At 38.1% G+C, this 20,361-nt stretch overlaps 1 protein-coding gene and 1 pseudogene across 1 annotated transcript; both read right to left on the bottom strand.

Moving 5' to 3' along the window:
• Positions 1-522: 522 nt before the first annotated feature.
• MED6 (mediator complex subunit 6) lies at positions 523-19,495 on the bottom strand. Its single transcript, XM_043920334.1, has 8 exons — positions 19,350-19,495; positions 14,444-14,603; positions 13,251-13,342; positions 11,877-11,959; positions 11,469-11,577; positions 9,955-10,070; positions 1,387-1,414; positions 523-928 (listed from the first exon to the last, which is right to left on the bottom strand). Exons 1-8 carry the CDS (start codon positions 19,369-19,371, stop codon positions 798-800), a joined length of 741 nt encoding a protein of 246 aa, XP_043776269.1. The 5' UTR covers positions 19,372-19,495; the 3' UTR covers positions 523-797.
• Positions 4,036-5,046, bottom strand: LOC122705128 (annotated as a pseudogene).
• Positions 19,496-20,361: the final 866 nt, after the last annotated feature.

Here is a 20,361-nt window from a genome sequence, read left to right as displayed (position 1 = left end):
AGTACAACACAGGGAGAGCTTAAGAAAAGACATACAGTCATTCACAGAATTATTCAGTCAATAAACTATAAATAGTCTATAAAAACTAGGTAACCATGGCATAGTGCATACAACAGACAAAACGTGATAAAGTAAAACAGTATGAACAGAAAAATTACAAACTATTGTTTTGAAAATATCTCACACAGGAACTTTCCTGGTGGTCCAGTGGTTAAGACTGCATGCTTCCATGCCACGCAGTGAAGCCAAAAAAAAAAAAAGAATCTACACATAGAAAAAGACGACAAGGAAAATTCACAACATTGCTACGGTATTTGTGAGACAGTGGTTTCGGTGAATAAGGTTGTTTTCCCTTTATCTTTCACATTGTTAGTAACTTTACTATTTTAATACTGAGGAATATGCAACTAAGAATAGAAAATCAGCTTAGTTGCTACTTTAACAAAAATCCTTTGTGTTCGCAAAATGTACCTGGAAATATTTCAGAGGGAAAATGGAGGGGGGGGTGGAGTCAAGATAAAGTAATTTATACAAATACCTTTATTTTGTTTTTAAACATATATAGCAGTAAACATGTGAGACAGGAAGCTGCTTAAGTCCAGAAGGGAAAAGGTTACGAAAGATACATTAAAAATATTTAGGTTGAAAGCATGAGCATCCTTACATCCTTTCTTAAAGAATAAGCACATTCTATACAAATGATTGTGACAAAGAATTTTAAAGTCCAAGAGCCTGTCACAGTAATGAGGTAAAACGTGGACAAGAGGAGTCTTGCCAGCTTCTCTCTTCTCCAATACTCACTGAAGTCTCATTCGTTTTTCAGGTGGGCCTTTAGTGCCCACTGTCTGTTGCACATTCTTTGCAGTCTCCTTCTCCTCAGATTTTACAGTCTCTGGTAGAGGTTCTGCCTCTTTCTTTGTCTGATCCACTAGACATCAAAAGCAGGTATTTTTTGGAGGGGGTGGTGGGTGGAGGGATAAGATCAGTTTAGACAATGGTTAATGTGAATGGGTCAGACTCTCAAATTCATTTGAACTACTTATCCCAAGTTCTAGATTTAGCTGTTTAATCAGGCAGATGTTTAAGAACCAATTCATTTTACCTGGTAAAACCCAAAACCTGGTAATACAAGCAAATTATGATACAACCTCAAATCACCTCACCTCTTCCATGCATCCTCAATACCTATTCATCCCACTCCAATTCATCTTTTAAATACTACTATAATTACCACAAAAACACCATCTTTTGGCAATTCAGCAAATCAAAACAAAGGTTAGGAGTAACAAATTACCATTAGAGAGTTGAAAAGGACAAAATGACAATTCATCTCACATGTTATAGTTACTATTATTTCAAGTTTAATAATTATCAGATGAACCATACCTGGGACAGGCTTTTCTCCAGACTTTTGCTGCATTTTAAGAAAGAGTACGGGAGGGAGGTGGAGGAAAAGGAGAAAAAAAACAGGGAAGGTTAGCAAAGCTTTCTTCTTCTTGACTTCACAATCTTCATTAAAATTATACCTGCATGCAAATTATATTATAAATGACTTCATGAAGAAGAACTACTATCCATGTACCATAAAAAGTAAACTTGTAATTTTCTACTTCTTATCCCCCAGTTCAGAAAAGACACAAATGTAAAACTAGAACAAAAGAATCAAACATTTAAAAAAAAGAAAAACCTGGAACATCAACAAAATCCTTTGTGTCTGCACCGAGGCTATATATTTTTAAAAAGTAGCTAAGGAGAATCCAATGAGAGGGAATAATGGAGTTTTTCAAAACTCCATAGACTTACTTGCTTAGGGGAAACGAGCTATAAGTAAGCAGAATGAAACCTGGATGACTGATTTTTAAAGTTGGCAGGTATGGGAAGTAAAGAAATAGAGGTATTTTTTTCTGACTATAAGACTTCTGTTGAGTGAGTGCACTATTAGAAATCAAACTGCAGGAAAAAATGATGAGGGCACTAGGAGTCAGGAACAAGGTCAGATCCTTCATTCAGCATGGCAATTCTTTCACTTGAGTGGGTCCTGTTGTCTCTGGGATCTCACTACCCAAGTTAAATACTTTAAAACACTTTCCTCCTCCCCCTCTCCTTCTTCCTCCTCAAGGCTCACAACCTACCCTTCACCATCAGCCAAGGAAGCTGTCAACATCCCAAACTCTCTCCCTTCTATCTACCTTCAAACATATAATACCTTTACATGCAGACATACATACATGAGAAATACTTCTCTATACTTCCCTGTCATCTCAGAATAAAAGTATAATGCTGGGAAGGATTGGGGACAGGAGGAGAAGGGGATGACAGAGGATGAGATGGCTGGATGGCATCACCGACTCAATGGACATGGGTTTGGGTGGACTCCGAGAGTTGGTGATGGACAGGGAGGCCTGGCATGCTGCGATTCATGGGGTTGCAGAGTTGGACACGACTGAGTGACTGAACTAACTAATAGAACACTTAATGCCTCTGTTTAATGAATTTCCTTCTGAATTTACATGCCCTCCCTAAGCTTTCTTTTCTATTCCTATGACTAAAGGCTTCAAAATTTTCTGTTACCACATGCTCCAGAGTCATGCTGCCCACTGCCTACCAACCCACTCCAACTACAAGTTCTGGGAACCACTACACTTAATAAGACCAAAACTGAGTTCCCCATTATTACCCACTGTACAGAAAAGGTTAACACAGAAGGCTACGATCCTTAGAAGGGCCAGCTTGCAAGGCTGGCCTTTGACTGGTATCTGGAAACTTGGATTTCAGGAGGGTTCCCACCACTTCCTAACTGATAACGGCAGTTCATTATGCCTAGACTGTTTGTATTTACAATGCTGTTTTTGCTTCCTTCAAAGAGTGCAGTGGAATTTTGCTATGTGCTAGCTGTGCGGGTGCTAAGTCCCGTCAGTTGTGTCCAACTCTGTGCAACCCTATGAACTACAGTCCGCCAGGCTCCTCTGCCCACGGGATCCTCCAGGTATGAATACTGGAGTGGGTTGCCACGCCCTTCTCCAGGGGATCTTCCCAACCCAGGGACTGAACCCGCATCTCATGTCTCATGCATTTGCAGGCGGGTTCTTTACCACTAGTGCCACCCGAGAAGCCGACATGTGTTAGGTAAAGGGCACCTGAGAAACCTCCCAAAACCTGGGCACCAAGTCTCTAACAGACTTCCTAGGGCAGAAATATCACAAACACATTGCTGCATTTTCACTGTTGAAACGAGTATATCCTGTATGACTCTTGGGTTATGGGTTTAAAATAGTGACTGAACACTGGACTACAGAGTTAACAATAAACTCCTTTGTGGAGCATGTAAAGTTCTTCTAAATGTGACTTTAACCCAATTTTTAAGTCTCATATTTCACCACTCTTCCCTTCATAAAACATGTAAGAGTGATCAAACTTCAGAGTATTTTCTGGTTCTTTTTTTTTTTTTTTTTTACAAGTACATTGCAGTATAACTGATATGCAAAAATATGGCACATATTTGATACACACAACTTGGTGAGTCTGGACATATACATACACCTGTGATACCATCACCACAATCAAGGTAATAAACATATCCATCACCCCCAAAAGATTCCTTTTGCTCCTTTAGTTTGGAGTTTTGTGTGTATGTGTGCGTGCACGCTAAGAACACTCAACATGAGATCCACCCTCTTAGCAAGTTTTTAAATGCACAACACCATACTGTTAACTATAAGCAGTATGTTATACAGCCTATCTCTACAACTTATTCATCTTTATAGAGCTGTAACTACATCCTTTTTACAACTCCTTATTTTCCTCTTCCTTCATCCTTTGGCAACCACTATAATGTTTTCTGCACCTGTAAGTCTGACTACTGAATATTTTAGATACCTCATGTAAGTGAAATCATATAGTATTCATCCTTCAGCGACTAACTTATCTCACTTAGCACAATATCTCCCAGGTTCATCCATGATACCACAAATAGTACAATTTCCTTCTTTTTCTAAGACTGAATAATATTTAACTGTATGTCTATCCCACAGTTGCTTTTTTTTGGAAGTTAATTTAAGAGTTTATTATGATTTATAAGTCTCATTTTAAAAACATCAGTCCATCAAACCATGTAGAAGTATGCAAAAAGTCTGCAAAACAAAACACATTTTAAACATGTTTAAGTAGAGAAGTTATCTGAAATTCTGGATTTTCAGTCACTTCATTATTCATATTATTATGCAATGGCAGCCAAATAATCCTTAACTTCAGTTGTTGTAAGCCTCCTAAATCCAGCTTCATTGCAGATTCCAACTTCTATATTATCTTCTGTCACCTGCCCTTCAAAGGTTTCCTTTAGGGTTAATATGACTGTATGAATGGCATCTTCAAGTTCCAGATCTTCATTGTATCTTTCCTCAAGGAAAGCTTTCCCATTCACATAGTTCTTTCCCATTGCTGTGGCTTTCCAGGCAAAGTAAGCTCCAGATGGATCTGACTGAAATAAATATGGTCATCTCTCATTCCAACCACAGATAAGTAAAGAAACCCCAAATGGGTGAACACCACCTGACTGGATGTATTCCTGCATCATGGAAGTTACTCTCTGGACCAGCTGAGCTGTGGGAATCGGTTCTTGGTAAATGAGATAGTTCTGTTGAGCTAGTTTTCGAGCTCTGTGCTCTGGGCCCATGCCACTATACACCAAACCTATATGTGTGGTGATCGCTTCCACTTTGTGGACACTTTGCTCATCGTACAGAATGGGCTTCTGTTTCTTCTCAGTTGCCAAGACCACGCCATTTGCAGCTTTAATTCCCACTGAAGGAGCTCCTCCGGCTACAACAGCCAAAGCATATTCTATCTGGACAAGTTTACCAGACGGGCTGAATGCAGTCAGCAAAAAGCTGTAACCATGCTCCACCATCTTTACCTGAAGACCTTATCCCAGATTCTTTATCCATTCATCTGCTGATGAACATTACGGCTGCTTCCAGATTTTGGCTATTGTGAATAATGCTAAAATATTCACAATAATTATACATGTGGGAGTACAGATAACTCAGATTTCAAACTATATTACAAAGCCACAAAACCCAAACAGTATGGTATTGGAATAAAAACAGACACAGAGCAATGGAACAAAATAGAGAGCCCAGAAATAAACCCATGTTTATATGGTCAATTTACACCACACACAAAAATTAACTCAAAGTGGATTAAAGACTTAATATAAGACCTGAAATCATAAAACTCCCAGAAGAATAGACGGTAAGTTCCCTGACATCAGTCTTGGTGATGACTTTTTGGGTATGACACCAAAAGCAAATGCACCAAAAGCAAACATTAACAAGTGGGACTATATACATCAAACCAAAGAGCTTCTTCACAGCAAACTAAATCATCAACAAAATGAAAAGTCAATCTACAAAATGGAAGGAAATATTTGCAAATCTCATATCTGATAAGTTAATATCCAAAATATATAAAGAACTCATACAAGTCAACAGCATAAAACAAACAATTCAGTTAAAAACTGGGCAGAGGACCTGAATAGGTATTTTTCAAAAAAGATACACAGATGGCCAACAGATACATGAAAGGTGCTCACCATCACTAATCATTCAACACAGCACCATAAAGCAATTACACTCCAATTAAAAAAAAAAAAGACAATTGGTGAGAATGTTTAAAAGAAAAAAGAGGGGAGGAACACTTGTGCACTATTGGTGGAAATCTAGTTAGCCACTATAGAGAACTATATGGAGGTTCCCCTAAAAATTAATAACAGAACTATCATATGACCCAGCAATCCCATTTCTGGGTATATATTCAAAGGGAATGAATACAAGATCTTGAAGAGATACCTGCATTCCCATGTTCACTAAAGCATTATTCACAAAAGTTAAGATATAGGAAACAACCTATACATCTGTCAACAGAAAGGATAAAGATGTGATGTGTATGTGTGTGTGTATGTGTGTGACAGCGAGACTTATGTGATACAAACACACACTGGAATACTATTCAGCCGTGAGAAAGGATATTCTCTCATTTGTGAAAAAAACAGATGAACTGAAAGAGCACTATACTAAGTGTTGAATAATTCAGACAGAGAAAGGCAAATATGGTATCATTTATGTGTGGAATCTAAAATATTCAAACTCATAGAACAGAGTGGTTCCCGCCAGTGGTTGAGGGAGTGGGGGAAATAGAGAGATGCTGGTCAAAGGTAAAAGATGAAATGAGTTCTGGGAATCTAATGTGCAATTTGGTAATTACTGCTAATATTACTGTAGTATATATTTGAAAGTTGCTAAGAGTAAGAGCTGACTCGTTGGAAAAGACCCTGAGGCTGGGAGGGATTGGGGGCAGGAGAAGGGGACAACAGAGGATGAGATGGCTCAGTCGTGTCCGACTCTTTGCGACCCCATGATTTGCAGCATGCCAGGCCTCCCTGTCCATCACCAACTCCAGAGTTTACTCAAACTCGTGTCCATCGAGTCGGTGATGCCATCCAGCCATCTCATCCTCTGTCGTCCCCTTCTCCTCCTGCCCCCAATCCCTCCCAGAATCAGGGTCTTTTCCAATGAGTCAACTCTTCACATGAGGTGGTCAAAGTATTGGAGTTTCAGCCTCAGCATCAGTCCTTCCAATGAACACCCAGGACTGATCTCCTTGCAGTCCAAGGGACTCTCAAGAGTATTCTCCAACACCACAGTTCAAAAGCATCAATTTTTTGGCACTCAGGTATTAGGTAATGCTATGGTGGTAGTCATTTTGCAATATGTAAGTGTATCAAATCCACAGGTTGTACATGTTAAACTTACACAACATGGTACACCAATTATATCTCAATAAAGTTGATAATAAAAAGTTTATCTCTGAGTGTTTTTTGATGCTATTTTAAATGGAATTTTCTTGCTGTCTTTTACTGATAGTTTGTTGTTAGTATATAGACATGCAACTAATTTTTGGGTTTTGATTTTATATCCTGAAACGTCACTGAATTCATGTATTGGTTCTAACAGTTTTTTAATGGAGCCATTAGGGTTTGCTATGCAAGCAGACAATTTTACTCCTTTCCTATTTGAATCCCTTTATTTTCCTGTTGCCTAATTTCTCTAGCTAGGCCTTCTAATACTGTGTTGAATAGAAGTATGAAGAATGTGTATCTTTGTATTGTTTTTCATCCTAAGAGAAAATGCTTTGTTCTTCACGACTGAATATGACAGCTGTGAGTCTGTTACAAACAGCTTTTATTATATTGAGGTATGTTCCTTTCATACCTTTGTTTTTATCATAACAGGATACTGAATTTTCCCAAATGCTTTTTCTGCATCTATTGAGATGATTATGTGATTTTTATCTTTCATCCTGATAGTGTACTATAATGATTGATTTTGGTATGCTGGACCATCTCTGCATCCCAGGGATAAATCCCTCTTGTTCATGATATATGATCCTCTTAATGGGCTATTGCATTTAATTTGCTAGTATTTCACTGAGAATTTTTGCACCTATTTTTAGTAGGAATATTGGTCTGCAGTTTTCTTGTCTTGTAGTGTCTGTATTTTTGCTATCAGAGCAATGCTGGCCTCATAAAATGAATCTTGAAGTGTTCCCTCCTCTTTAGTTTTTTGGAAGAGTCTGAGAATGATTGGTGTTAATTCTCTTTAAATATTTGGTAGAATTCACCCATGAAGTCATCTCTTCCTGGACTTTTCTTTGTTGAGAGGTTTAAGATTACTGATTCAGTCTCCTTACTCATTATTGGTCTGTTCAGATTTTCTATTTCTTAATGAGTCAGTCTTGGTAGGTCATGTATCGAGGAATTTCTTACAGGTTATCCAATTTCTTGGTATATAAACTGTTTACAGTAGTCTCTTGTGATCATTTTATTTCTGTGGCTTCAGTAGTAATGTCTCAAATTTTATTTGAGTCTTTCTTGTTAGTATAGCTAAAATTTAGCAAATTTTATCTTTTGAAAACAGCAGCTCTTCGTTCCTTTGCCTTTTTACTGTTTGCTTGTTTTTAAATTGAAGTACAGCTGGTTTAAAATGCTGCATTAGTTTCTGGTGCACCACTGATTCTTTCTATTACTTTTCTAGTCTCTATCAGTGGAAGTTAAACAACATACTCCTGAACAACCAACAGGCCAAAGAAGGAATGAAAAAGGAGAATCAGAAATTATATGGAGAGAAATGAAATTGAAAACATAACATATCAAAACTTATGGGACAGCAAAGGAAGTACTAAGAGGGAAGTTTACAGTAATAAAACTCTTCACTAAAAAGAAGGAAAGATCTCGAAAAGTATAACTTTCCACCTCAGGAAATTAGCAAAAGAACAAACAAGGGATTTTCTTGGTTTCTGGGTATATTTTCATCAACAATTTTTCATGTTTCTTGTTTTGCGTTTTCCATTTCCCTTTTCTAATCAGCACTGCCCAAAAAAAATGTGAGCTACAAATGCAACTATATATGTAATTTTAAATTTTCTAGTAGTCACATTTTCAGAAACAGATGAACTTTAATATTTTTAACCAAATGTATTTCAAATAGTATCCTAGACATATAACCAATATTTTTAAACTAGACATTTTATATATATTTTTATGTACTAAGTCCTTGAACCCAGTATGTCTTCCACACATATCACAACTCAATATGGACTAGGTGTGTTTCAAATGCACAACAGTCACATGTGCTGAGGGTCTATTGTACTGTGTAGGTCTAGATGTTCTGCCTCCAGCATTCCTAGTATATATATTATGTACTCACAGAAAGAATGGTCAACCACACCTAATCTCTTACACTCTGTAGTCACTACTCATTATCTTACATACAGCTGTAACTCACTTATTTATTTATTCAACTGACATTGTTTCATCTTCAAATGTAATTCATGAGATTTCTCTAAACTGACTTTTCTGTTCTGAGTTCCAACTGGGCCTCTGCTCCCTTCAGAACCATATCACCATTCCAACAGTGCATCTCATCCAGTAGTCAGAGAAGGGGGAAGGGGAGGTCTGTTCTAACATCATCTCAGGGTGCGAAAAATTCCAATCAGAAACTACCCTTGAAAATCTCTTAAATAGGCCCGCAACAAGAAAAACAGTATCTATGACCTTAAGTCTAAGTATCTAACTTGTATCTGACTCTTGCAACCCCAAGGACTGTAGCCCATCAGGGTCCTCTGTCCATGGGATTCTCCAGGCAAGAATACTGGAGTGGGTTGCCATTTCCTTCACCAGGGGATCTTCCTGACCTGGAATGAAACCCAGGTCTCCTGCTTGCAAGCCAATTCTTTACCAACTGAGCTACGAAGGAAGCCCATCTATGACCTTGTGTGTATACAATCCTGTAAAGACAAATAACAGCTGAGACAAATCATGAGAATAACATGTTCACATATTCCATTTCACACCTACTTCTCTGCCAAACCTGCTATTGCTGTTGGAATATCCAAACATAATAGAATTCATTTTAATTTCAACACCAGTAGGATATAAGCCTATTTATTTTTACTCCTGCCTCCTCCATTTGTCATGCCAAACCCTCCACATCAAATGTGCTAATCTGTTACAAAAGTTTAAGCTATTCTATCATTTAACGACTTAAATATCCACTATATTCAGGCTAGAAGGTAGCATACAGAGGGACAGCATGAGTTCCAAATTCTAGTTTTGTTACCAACACGTTCAGCAACCTTCTGAATATATTATCTATAAGCAGGCCTCACAGTCTGTGAGGATTCCATGAGGAATTAAACTTAAGAGCACAGAATAGTATTAATTTGGTTCCCTTTACCCATTTCTTCCATTAAGTCCTTGAAAAACTTTCTTTTCATTCAGAGTTTTTAACTAATGAGGAAATCAATATGTTTAGATCACATCCGAAACAGTTCTTACTTAAAAATAAAAATGTCAGGAAAAAGTGCTGAATCAAAATTAACCACATGTATTCTCATTACCTGCACAAATTTGGGTGGAAATTTTTGTCTAAGATCTAGGAGTAAAGCATCCACACGCTGTCTCTGGAAAATAGAGCTTGGTTCTTCTTTCCTTTTGACTTTAGGTTTGACTTTATCTATTAAAATATGAAGTCCAAATCAAAACACTGATTACTTTGGTGCCTTATATTTTACAAATCTTTGTCTGCAACAAATATATTCAAATTTCATTTTTTTTAATGGCTGCTATTCCAAAGGCAATCCCCCTAAATACATTAAACATAGCATAAGGACAGAAGCATTCACATTCCCTCTCTGAAATGAGGTTAAAATTCTAACATTTAAAAGGCTGACATGTCTTTTAAAGATATTTAAGTTTTAGCATGGATAGACACTGTCCTTACGTTTTCATAATTATTTAATTATGAAAAACTTTAAGGCTACATTTTCCATAATTGTCTAACACATTCTGATTATGTCTGAAATTATCTTATGTCTACTTTAAGTGTATTAAATTTGTCTTCCCACAAAACCTAATAGGCACAAATGGAAAATGTAATTTTCATAAACTTAAGTTACCATACTCAATTATGAAGACTATAATCCACTACAGACAACAAAACCAGACAACAAAAGATCATGAAAAGAGAAAAGAACTTACAAGAGAAATTCTGAAATTAATCATGCGTGGGATTTTCCCTGGGAGGGGAATGTGCTGGTGGATTGTTTCTAAAAGAAGGGTTCCAGTTAAGTTTTACTTCAAATACTTCATTAGGGGAAAGAGCTCTTGGGAGAAGTTTATTCAACTCATGCAAACTTTCCTAAATCAAATGTTGTCGCCAGCACCTACTATCAAGAATAAATACACCTACATCTCAAAGACCCTTTATTCCACGGGTCTGAATTTTATTTCAAGGCTACCTTTTCCATAGTAATTCATCCTAAGTTGCTATTTCTCTAAGAGAAATACAGAATATAGGTATACTGCTGTAGATGTGTTTCTAGAAGTATTTTTATTGGCAAAATATGGTGCAGAACAAGTAGTGGATTAGCAGCTATGGAAACTATAGACACCTGGCATCACAACAGGTGGTAATATGGAAAAATCAGAAACAGACTGGTAATCATCTGGAGATATGGCTTTAAGAGTATCTCCCCTAGTTCAAAGACTCAGATTTAGGTTCCAGGCTTCAAGATGACTCAAGAGTTAGGTAAGAAGGAAATATCATCATTACTCTTTCCTCATCATTGATTTCCCTTATGTTTTCTAAATATTTTAAAACTTTGAATCAACTTATCAAAAACATCACTTACCAAAGAGATTAAAATTTATACCTGCTGTACCTATGCGAATGCTATGACTACCACATCTAGTTACAGGAAACCTAGCTCTGACAATGTTATCATCCTATGAAATCTTCCTATAAGAGGTAAAACACACCAAGAAATCACTGATAGCCATTTTTCGAAAGAAAAACAGCTTCATCCTCCAAGTAACAAAAAGTGTTTTAGGAGGGTCCAGGTGTCCCACCTACCTTGCTCTTCGTGATCTCTGAAGTGCCACCAATACCCTTTGGAAGGGTGGTATCGACAGTATGACATAGCCTCATCAAAAGCTGACTGAATGCCATGCACTGCAGTAAGCTGACAAAGGGAAAACCAATTTTGAATTTTTCATCAGTCATCCATAATTTACAGAGTAACTACAAAGTATTACATGTGCAAAGACAGTAATTCTTCTGTTTTTCAGAACCTGAATCACTATGTATCTGGGGCTGTGGTATATACTTTGAACATGGAGCAGGCCCACAGGAGGCAATGCTTAAGACATTCTAATGGTCAACCCTTTATTCCAAGGGAGAGGAGTTCCTGTTTAATTCTTGGAAGCAAGGTAGTTCAGCTACAAGTTTTCTGTAATGTTTAAAGAATGTAAAGACACTTACCACTCTAGAGTTTATAACTGACCCCAAGTCTGGTGCCTGATAGATCACTCCAGCAATAATATAGTAATCAGCCAGTGGGATAACTAAAGCAGTGGAAGAAACAAATGTTTATTAACACAGCTATGCACACAAACTGCTAAATACACTTCCTTAAGAACAACTAAAGTTTGACATTTTCCCATATTAAAGCTTAAGGTGGGATTTGCCAATTCCTGCTTTTGTAAATAAAGTTATATAGAAAAATCGCCACAACGCTTCATTTGCATCATTATCTAAGGCTGCTACAGCACTAGTGGAGTAGTCTCAGAGACCATGAGGCCCACAAAGCCTAAATACTTAGTCTTTGTGATGTGGACCATCACAGAAGTGTGCTAACTTTTGCCCTAGGAGTGGTGCTTTTAAAACTTACTGACCATCTGAATCATCTGAGTATCTTGTTAAAATTAGACTCTTGAGTAGTAAGGACAATGCATTTCTAACAAATTCCTAAGTGATCCAATGCTACTGTCAGTCAACCACATTTTGGGGAATAAGACCTCAGAGCACGAGAGATTTAGGGTCCAGGATGAAGGTATCAGACGCACTGAACTTGGCTCTGTGCTCCAGTCCAAGGTTCTAAGGAATAAAACAGCTGCTAGTGAGGCTGGTGTCAACGTGGGTCACTTTTGTACCTAGAATCCTCCCATCATGGAAACTGTGTCCCTGGGGAGGGACTCTGATCTTTGATTTTGAAAGTTAGTTTGGATTCTTGACTCTGGAACCACAACTTCATTAGCAAAGTCATTCTATGGAATCAACACCAGGGTGAAGGTTGTTCTCAAAGATCTTGAAGAGAGTATGTAATTTAGGAGACGCAGCTGATCATCTCTGGAATGAGTGACTAGCTCTTTGATTCAAAATCAAGTCTGAATTCTATACTCTTCATACAATTTCTAAAGCAGTTTTTATTCGGTAATATAACCCAAATAAGACTTTTGGTTCAATGTGTCGATGAGGATTTTCAGTTGATCTTTTACAAATCTGGTGCAACTGCATCTACCAGGAATTAAACATGATTTCCTTCTGAGAGACTAGAATTTTGACAGACAGAAGATGTCTACATGATCAGGCCTCAATAAAAATTCTGGACTCAAGAGTCTCCAAGGGTCTTCCCTGAGCAGACATCTTATGCACGTGGGGGTGCATTTCCCTACTGGAGGGAGGGTGCACTTGGTCTGGCCCCTCACAGAAGGGAAAGCATGGGAAGCCTACACATGGATTCCCACAGATCCCTAAAATAGAAGCCAACCCAAAAACATAAGAACATACAGCTCAGGAGTCAATATATCATGGTATTTTAAGAAGAAAATAATACCTGAAGTTTACACATTTTACCTTGAGTAGGGGACTGCCGCTGTTGCTTCCGAATGATAAAAAGAATGGGCTCTTGAGCGTGTAAAAGGATGTACTCCACTCCAACCATCTGACTGAAAACAGGAGACAAAACTTCAGAGACCTATGAAAGCCACCCAGACAACTCTGCACAACATTCAATTACTAGATAAAAGCGGAGCAACAATGTAAATAGGATAAAACTTCCTGTGTGTGATATTAAAAATTGGCTGTTCAATAAAACTGGCTGTTTGTCCCAGGTAGGTGGAGCACAGATAAAGATATGGTTTTTAAACAATAAAATTTCTCTATAAAAATTCATGATGAACTTACATTAGAGTATTTTCAGTCATGAAAAGTACCCTGAACTTACATTTCAAAAAAGGCAACTAAAATACCCATGATGCTTCCTGACCAAGGAGATCTACAAATATATATAAAATATAAAAATATACATGAACACTATGTCTGTCTTAATTATATCTCTCTACTGTATATTCTACCCAACCAGAAAACAAACGTTATCCTCACCTCCAACAAATTTTCTCCTGACATACTATATTTAAAAGCAACAAGGAAAAAAAAAAAATAATAAAAAAAAATAAAAGCAACAAGGTGCTTCAGTTAACGTAAATATTTACCTCACAATGAAAGCTATTTAAAATACCAGAAATTTAATTACCTGGAATCCACTCTCCCCATGTATAGCTGACAGATGAAAAACTCTATTACACAGTTGTTTCAGAGACTTTTGTATCAGTAATAAATTCTTAATTATTCAGCATCTGAAGTCTGAAGAATCTTGCTTTGCATTAGTATGGCTAAAATTTTACTTGTCATACAAAAAAATTTTCTATAAACTGCACTATGGTTTAAAACATTAAATTAGATGTAGAGGAGATAATAAATATAGTTACCTGGTTAAGGACAACAGAGCTGCATTGTTAAAATCAATGACATCTACATCTAAACTTCATACTGCATTTTAAATGGACTATAATATAGAAAGTTATAAAGAAAAGACTTCCTAGGTTACAAGTGACTACTAATAATTCCTTTGCAGGTCAAACTTGTACAAACAAAACTCCGGTTCTTCCAAAACTTCTACTCTGTACTTCATGATCCACAGCTGGAAAGAAATATTCATTACAAAATCTGTAGCTGGCAAAGATGCTATCTTCTGACTAATAACTTACTTTAAGTGCTCTAAAGTTAGCCTCTGCATTTTGACCACTTCGTTATTACATGTCCTGTCATAAAAAGGATTACTTCTTTCTGAAAAATAATCCAGGACACTTCCACTGTTCAAAATAGGGATCCAGGAACTGTCAACCCAAGAGATTCCCAGCAGATTATCTTCAAAAAAAGAAACAAAATGATAAAGGATGAGAAAAGAGAAAAAAATCCAATCCAACAAACATTTATTATGCATATAACACAGGAGGCACTATGAATATAAGAATGTCATGGATCCTAAACTATATACCCTCACGGTCTAACAGAAGTGATAAGTATGCAAGAAAACAATGACAACACAACATTAAGAACTATAATAAAGGTGTGAATAAATATGTTATGGGAGCACAGTGGAGCGAGCAGAATACCTCACCTGAGGGAACAGAAATGATTTTTCATGGGGTGAGGAGAAGGTGGGTTTTAGCAGGTGAGTTTTAACATGATATGTTAAAGAATAAATAAGAGGCTCACCATGGAGAAAAGAGAAGCAAAGCAATTCCAAGCAGAGAGAATGTAAATACAAAGGCAGGGAAATATAAAAATATATGATTAAAGGTTTAGGTGAAGAAGTTATAGGACTTGAAATCTAGAGAAGTCTTTATTGGAAACCCTGAGTTTTTATAATGCTGGCAACTAATTCAAAAATTTTCAAACAATACTCATGCCAAAGAAAACACAGCCACTGCCACTAGTCTGAGACCTTCCAATTAAAGAGACAGAAATAAGTTAGGAAGCTATTTTTATAGATGAGATAATAATGATGTTAAAGGGGCAAATGAAAAGTTGAATGCCCTTAATTACAGCCATGCCATTTCATGTTTTAAAGAATTAAACCTTAAATTTTTCAAAATGGAAAAAGAAAAAGACAGACTTGGAAAGTAGGGCTAGACAGCTTTAATTGCGCTTTTATTGGGTAGCAGCTGCAATGCTTCATAACACTGACAGTACCAAATCCCACTGGGTGTTAAGTCATGGATGTCAAACTGCCTAAATAATACTGGTTGAAGGAGGTAGAACTGAAAAGTTCAATCTCTTCTAAACTGTAATTATTTCTGGCATCTATAAAGAAGTCAGACCTAATCCAAGGTGACAAGCAATTTAGAGGAAAATGAATCAAATTGAAAAAGCAATTACACAAAGGTAAAACATGCTGTGTACATTATAAAATAAAGGAGGAAAAATAGATGAAGCATGTTAACGACCAAATAATCAGTAGAGACCACTGAGATGGCCCATCATAAATGGACCATGCCATAAACAAATATTTAACAGGCCAGGAAAAAATATTTTCAGAGAAAGAAAGGTTTTCCAATGAAAAACAACTAAAGATAATCATTATTTTCAGCTTTAAACATTACAGTCCAGTTACTAAAATTGTTTTCTTTAAATCAACTTTCTCACACTTTTCTTTTTTATTTCCTTAGGAACAATTATATAAAAGCATTTGCAGAATAACAATTTGAGGTTGGTTTCTCCTTTACATAGTAACTATGTCTATACGGTGTTATAAGTTATTGACAAACCATTATAGTATCACAGATCATTTCAGCATAGGCAGAAAAATGATCTGCAGAAGCAAATAAATGTATAATTACAGATTCTTCCTATCCACAATTATGGAGCATTAATAGATAAAGGCATGAGGTGATGAGGAATTAGTGGAAGGCAATGGCAATATACAGCAAGATAAAAACAAAAGAAACATTTTTAGGGGGGGAAAGAGACAATTTTCTGAATGACCAATTATAAAGTCAGCAAGCTTAGGAACCAATAAACGATTTATGAAGGTGTAATGAATTTGGCTTGAATACACTGAGTTTACATATGGCATCAGACTCTCGGAATTAGGAAAAATTACAAATGTCATCTGATCCAAGTGACTGTTCAGTAAATTCTCTCTACAATTTTCTTCATCTAGCTATTTCTTGATCAGCAATTTTATGTCATATTTTCCTCATTTAGTAAACTAGTCAAATATAAAAAGTAAGGTGAATATGACCTGGAGATAAATACAGAGAACAGTATTTACCACTTTTGAACACTAACAGTACAGACACTAACTACTTTACCCATTAACTTAAGATTGGTATTATTATTAATATTAGTTTACAAAAGAAAAACCTGAAACAGCAAGGTTAACTCGTCCAGGTCACAGAATCACTAAATGGTAGAGTTAAGATTTGAAACCAGGCAGCTCAGCTCCAGAGCCCACACACGTCTATACTTGTCTGCCTCAAAATCAAAATACTGAGTAAGGAGAATTTCTGAGAGAAGTGAGGGCTGATACTACAGATTTGGAGACCACTAGTAGAATGAGTGCTGTACTGGAGAACAGGGGGTCTAATCAAATTCACTTCCTCTTCTCCATTCCTTTTGCCAGTATCACATCTAATCTTCTTCCAAGTGTCACTTGGACAGCAGCCTCCTTACGGGGCTTCCTGTCTCCAGATCTCTCAATCCTATTCAGCCTTAAAAATGCCACTTATACATTAAAAAAAAATTTAATTAATTGATTTTATTATTTTTGGCTCTGCTGGGTCTTTGCTGTGAGCGGGCTTTTTCTAATTGCTTAGAGCAGGGGCTATGCGGTGCATAGGCTTCTCACTACAGTGGGTTCTTTGTTGCAAAGCACGCCGGCTCACTAGCTGTGGCGCGTGGGCTTACTTAGTTGCCCCATGGCATGTGGAATTTTCCCGGACCAGGGATCAAACCTGTATCCCCTGGATTGGCAGGCAAATTATTAACCACTCGACCACTGGGGAAGCCCAACTTGTACATTTTTGAGTGAGAGCTGCATAATACGTCATGATATTCTATGCAAAATTTAATTATGTCACTTCTTAAAGAACAGCAGTGCATCTACAGTCTAAAAGAACAAGGTCCAAATTCTTTAACATGGCATTTCACAATCTAGCTCCACTATTCCTACTTCACTGCCCACAATTCACCATCACACAGCAGAATGGCAAAGGAAAAAGTATTGACAACTATAAGACTTCAGGTGAGTTAACCTCCCCATGCCTTACTTTTCTCATCTATAAAACAGGGATTAATATGTATGTAAGAGGTTTAGTACATTGTAAAAATCCAGTGTCAATTATGATGATGATGGTGGTAGTGCTGGTAGTCAATTTCATTTAAGATTAATATGACTGACCTTATTTCTGGCTTAACCAAGGCCGTCCTAGTTTGGGCCTCTTTTTTCTTCTTTTTCTAGTTTATACACTTTTTTGGAAAAAATAGAAACCTCTTTCATTCTCAAAAGGGTACAGGTTTACCAGAAAATTCAAAGGTTCATGCTAGATTAAACTCATTTCAAATGTTACTAATCTCTGCAAAGTCTTTCTCCAGTTAGCAAGGTAGAAATAATGGCTTCTTTCTCTATGTTCTCATAGCAGTTTCTATATACTTCAATTATTAGTTATTAATAACCCACAAATACAAATGTGTTCCTATTAAATGCTGACAGTTTACAAAGATAAACTCAAGTTTTAAGAAACTGGGGCTGTGGGTTACTAATCAAAATTAGCACAGGATCTGACTGGTAAGACTAAAAAGTTTATTAACTCATGATTAAGGGCTAAGGGTAAGTTACTCTACTGATCATAAATTTGCACATACTCCAGTATCCAAAGATGTTCATTTACAAAATAGTTAACTGGGTGTAAAAGAGAATACCTTAGCTCTCCCACATAGTAACTACCTAAGACCACAACACAATAAAGAGAATACACTACCAAAACAAGCAGACTCCAACTACTACTTACCATCTCCACTGTTACCACCCTAGTCTGAGCTATCCCCAAATCCCCATGCATTACAAAAATGACCTTCTAACTAGCCTCCCTAATTTCACCATTGCCCTCCTACACTGTTCTCAGCAGCCAAGGTGATCGTAAAAAAAAGTAAGTTACATTATGTTCATCCTCTTTGGTGAGAACCCTCCAGTGGTTCTCCATTTTTACTCAGAGGAAAAGCCAAAGACCTTATAACAGCCTACAATTCCTATGTGACCACGTCACCAATTCTGACTATACAGTCCATGGAATTCTCCAGACCAGAATAATGGAGTGGGTGGGTAGCCTTTCCCTTCTCCAGAGGATCTTCCCAACCCGGGGATGGAACCCAGTTCTCCCGCTTTGCAGGTGGATTCTTTACCAGGTGAGTCACCAGGGAAATCTAAAGTTAGGAAAACTAAACAGTCTGATAGACTTTTTATTTTTTATTCAATTGCAAGCGAGAGCGTGTTGACGTGGCCCTAACAAAGCTGTCTGACAACAAGCGAGTAATGAAATTAGGTAATTGATATTCTCACTTATAATGAAAGAAAAACATATAGTAAGCATTATTCAGAAATGCTGAAGATCACTAGACATTTTGACAATATATAAATGACAATTTATTTGCAATGCATGTGCCAGACTCCAAATTGGTCAATAAAGAAAAAGGAATCTCAAACGTCAGGATTAAGGTGGCCCCCAGGCCAAGTCCCAAATATGAACCAAACCCTGTGGCGGCTTATTACCCCACCCCCTTCTCTACCCAAAGGCCGTTCCTTCACCCGGATAGGCAGCCCCAACCAATACTGTTGGAGAGATACGTATATAGAACAACACCGCAGGTATCAGGGCTCAAAGCACAGGGCTTCTTCCAACCGCCTTCGTTTTAACGTCTCTAAGAGACTCCTGAAGAACTGCGAAAATCTAGGCAGTTTTCCGCCAGATTAGAGCTGCGAGTCGTTCAGAAAAAAAAATCAAAAGAGTTTGGCAGACATCACAAAGGAACCAGAATTTTGCCCTCAAGAGCCATAAATCCCTAAACCAGGCCCCAGACAATCAGAAAACAAAGGATGATAACGCAGGTTACCTCGGATATCCACCGCCGCCATAACTCCGAAAGCGTTCTCAGGTCCTTCTTCCGGCGCAGAGAAAACGTCACAACTCAGAGACGAAAGAGGTAGGCTGCAGAGCGGAAGAATGTCGAGGAGGAACCAAAAGAGGGCGAGGCGGGCAGAAGCGGGGGTGGAGCGGCGACGGGGAGAGGGAGGGACTGAGACCGAGTGGGCGGGGATAGGGGGAGGGGCGGGGATGGGGGCAGGGCTGGGATGGGGGCGGGGCGGGGAGGAGGGGATAGGAGAGTGTTGCTGTAAAGAGCCGCTACCGACTCTGTGTGACCCCATAGACGGCAGCCCACCAGGCTCCCCCGTCCCTGGAATTCTCCAGGCAAGAGTATTGGAGTGGGTTGCCATTTCCTTCTCCAGTGCATGAAAGTGAAAAGTGAAAGTGAAGTCGCTCAGTGGTGTCCGACTCTTAGCGACCCCATGGACTGCAGCCTACCAGGCTCCTCCGTCCATGGGATTTTCTAGGCAAGAGTACTGGAGTGGGTTGCCGTTTCCTTCTCCATGCTGGAAAGAGAGAGCAGCTTCAAAGAAAGGAGAGGTGGAAGCTGGAGATGCTATCGGGTTAAAAATTTGGAGACTTTTGAGGAAAAAGGGACTGAGCAGAGGCCTGCCCAACGCCCATTACTGAGGGATTCGAAAATTCCACCTTGATCTGTGATAGTTTAAAAAAAACAAATTCTGATTGTGCAGAATTGGGGGCGGTAACGTTTTTAATTTTAAAAACTCTTTCAGGAGTATTCAATGAACTGCTCAGTTTAGGAGCCACTGTACTGTTCTTAGTCACTCAGTCGTGTTGGTTTCTTTGCGATCCCATGGACTCTGTAGCTTACCAGGATCCTCTGTCCATGGGGATTCATCCAGCAAGAATACTAGAGTGGGTTGCCATGCCCTCCTCCAGGGGATCTTACCAACCCAGGGATCGAACCCAGGTCTCCCACATTGCAGGCAGATTCTTTACCGTCTGAGCTACCAGGGAAG

The sequence above is a fragment of the Cervus elaphus genome, chromosome 12 (assembly GCF_910594005.1).
Source record: "Cervus elaphus chromosome 12, mCerEla1.1, whole genome shotgun sequence".
Classification (NCBI taxonomy): domain Eukaryota; kingdom Metazoa; phylum Chordata; class Mammalia; order Artiodactyla; family Cervidae; genus Cervus; species Cervus elaphus.
Note: the sequence above shows the minus strand (reverse complement) of the source record. Positions and strands in the feature narration are given on the sequence as shown.

Excerpts from the sequence above, each read along its gene's own strand:
- MED6 (XM_043920334.1), bottom strand. The coding sequence starts at position 19,371 with ATGGCGGCGGTGGATATCCGAG. Across the intron at positions 11,960-13,250 it reads GCGGCAGTCCCCTACTCAAG|TTATCCCACTGGCTGATTAC; the intron begins GTAAAATGTGTA and ends CCACTGCTTTAG. Across the intron at positions 1,415-9,954 it reads TTCCACCCAAATTTGTGCAG|CAAAAGTCTGGAGAAAAGCC; the intron begins GTAATGAGAATA and ends CTTAAAATGCAG.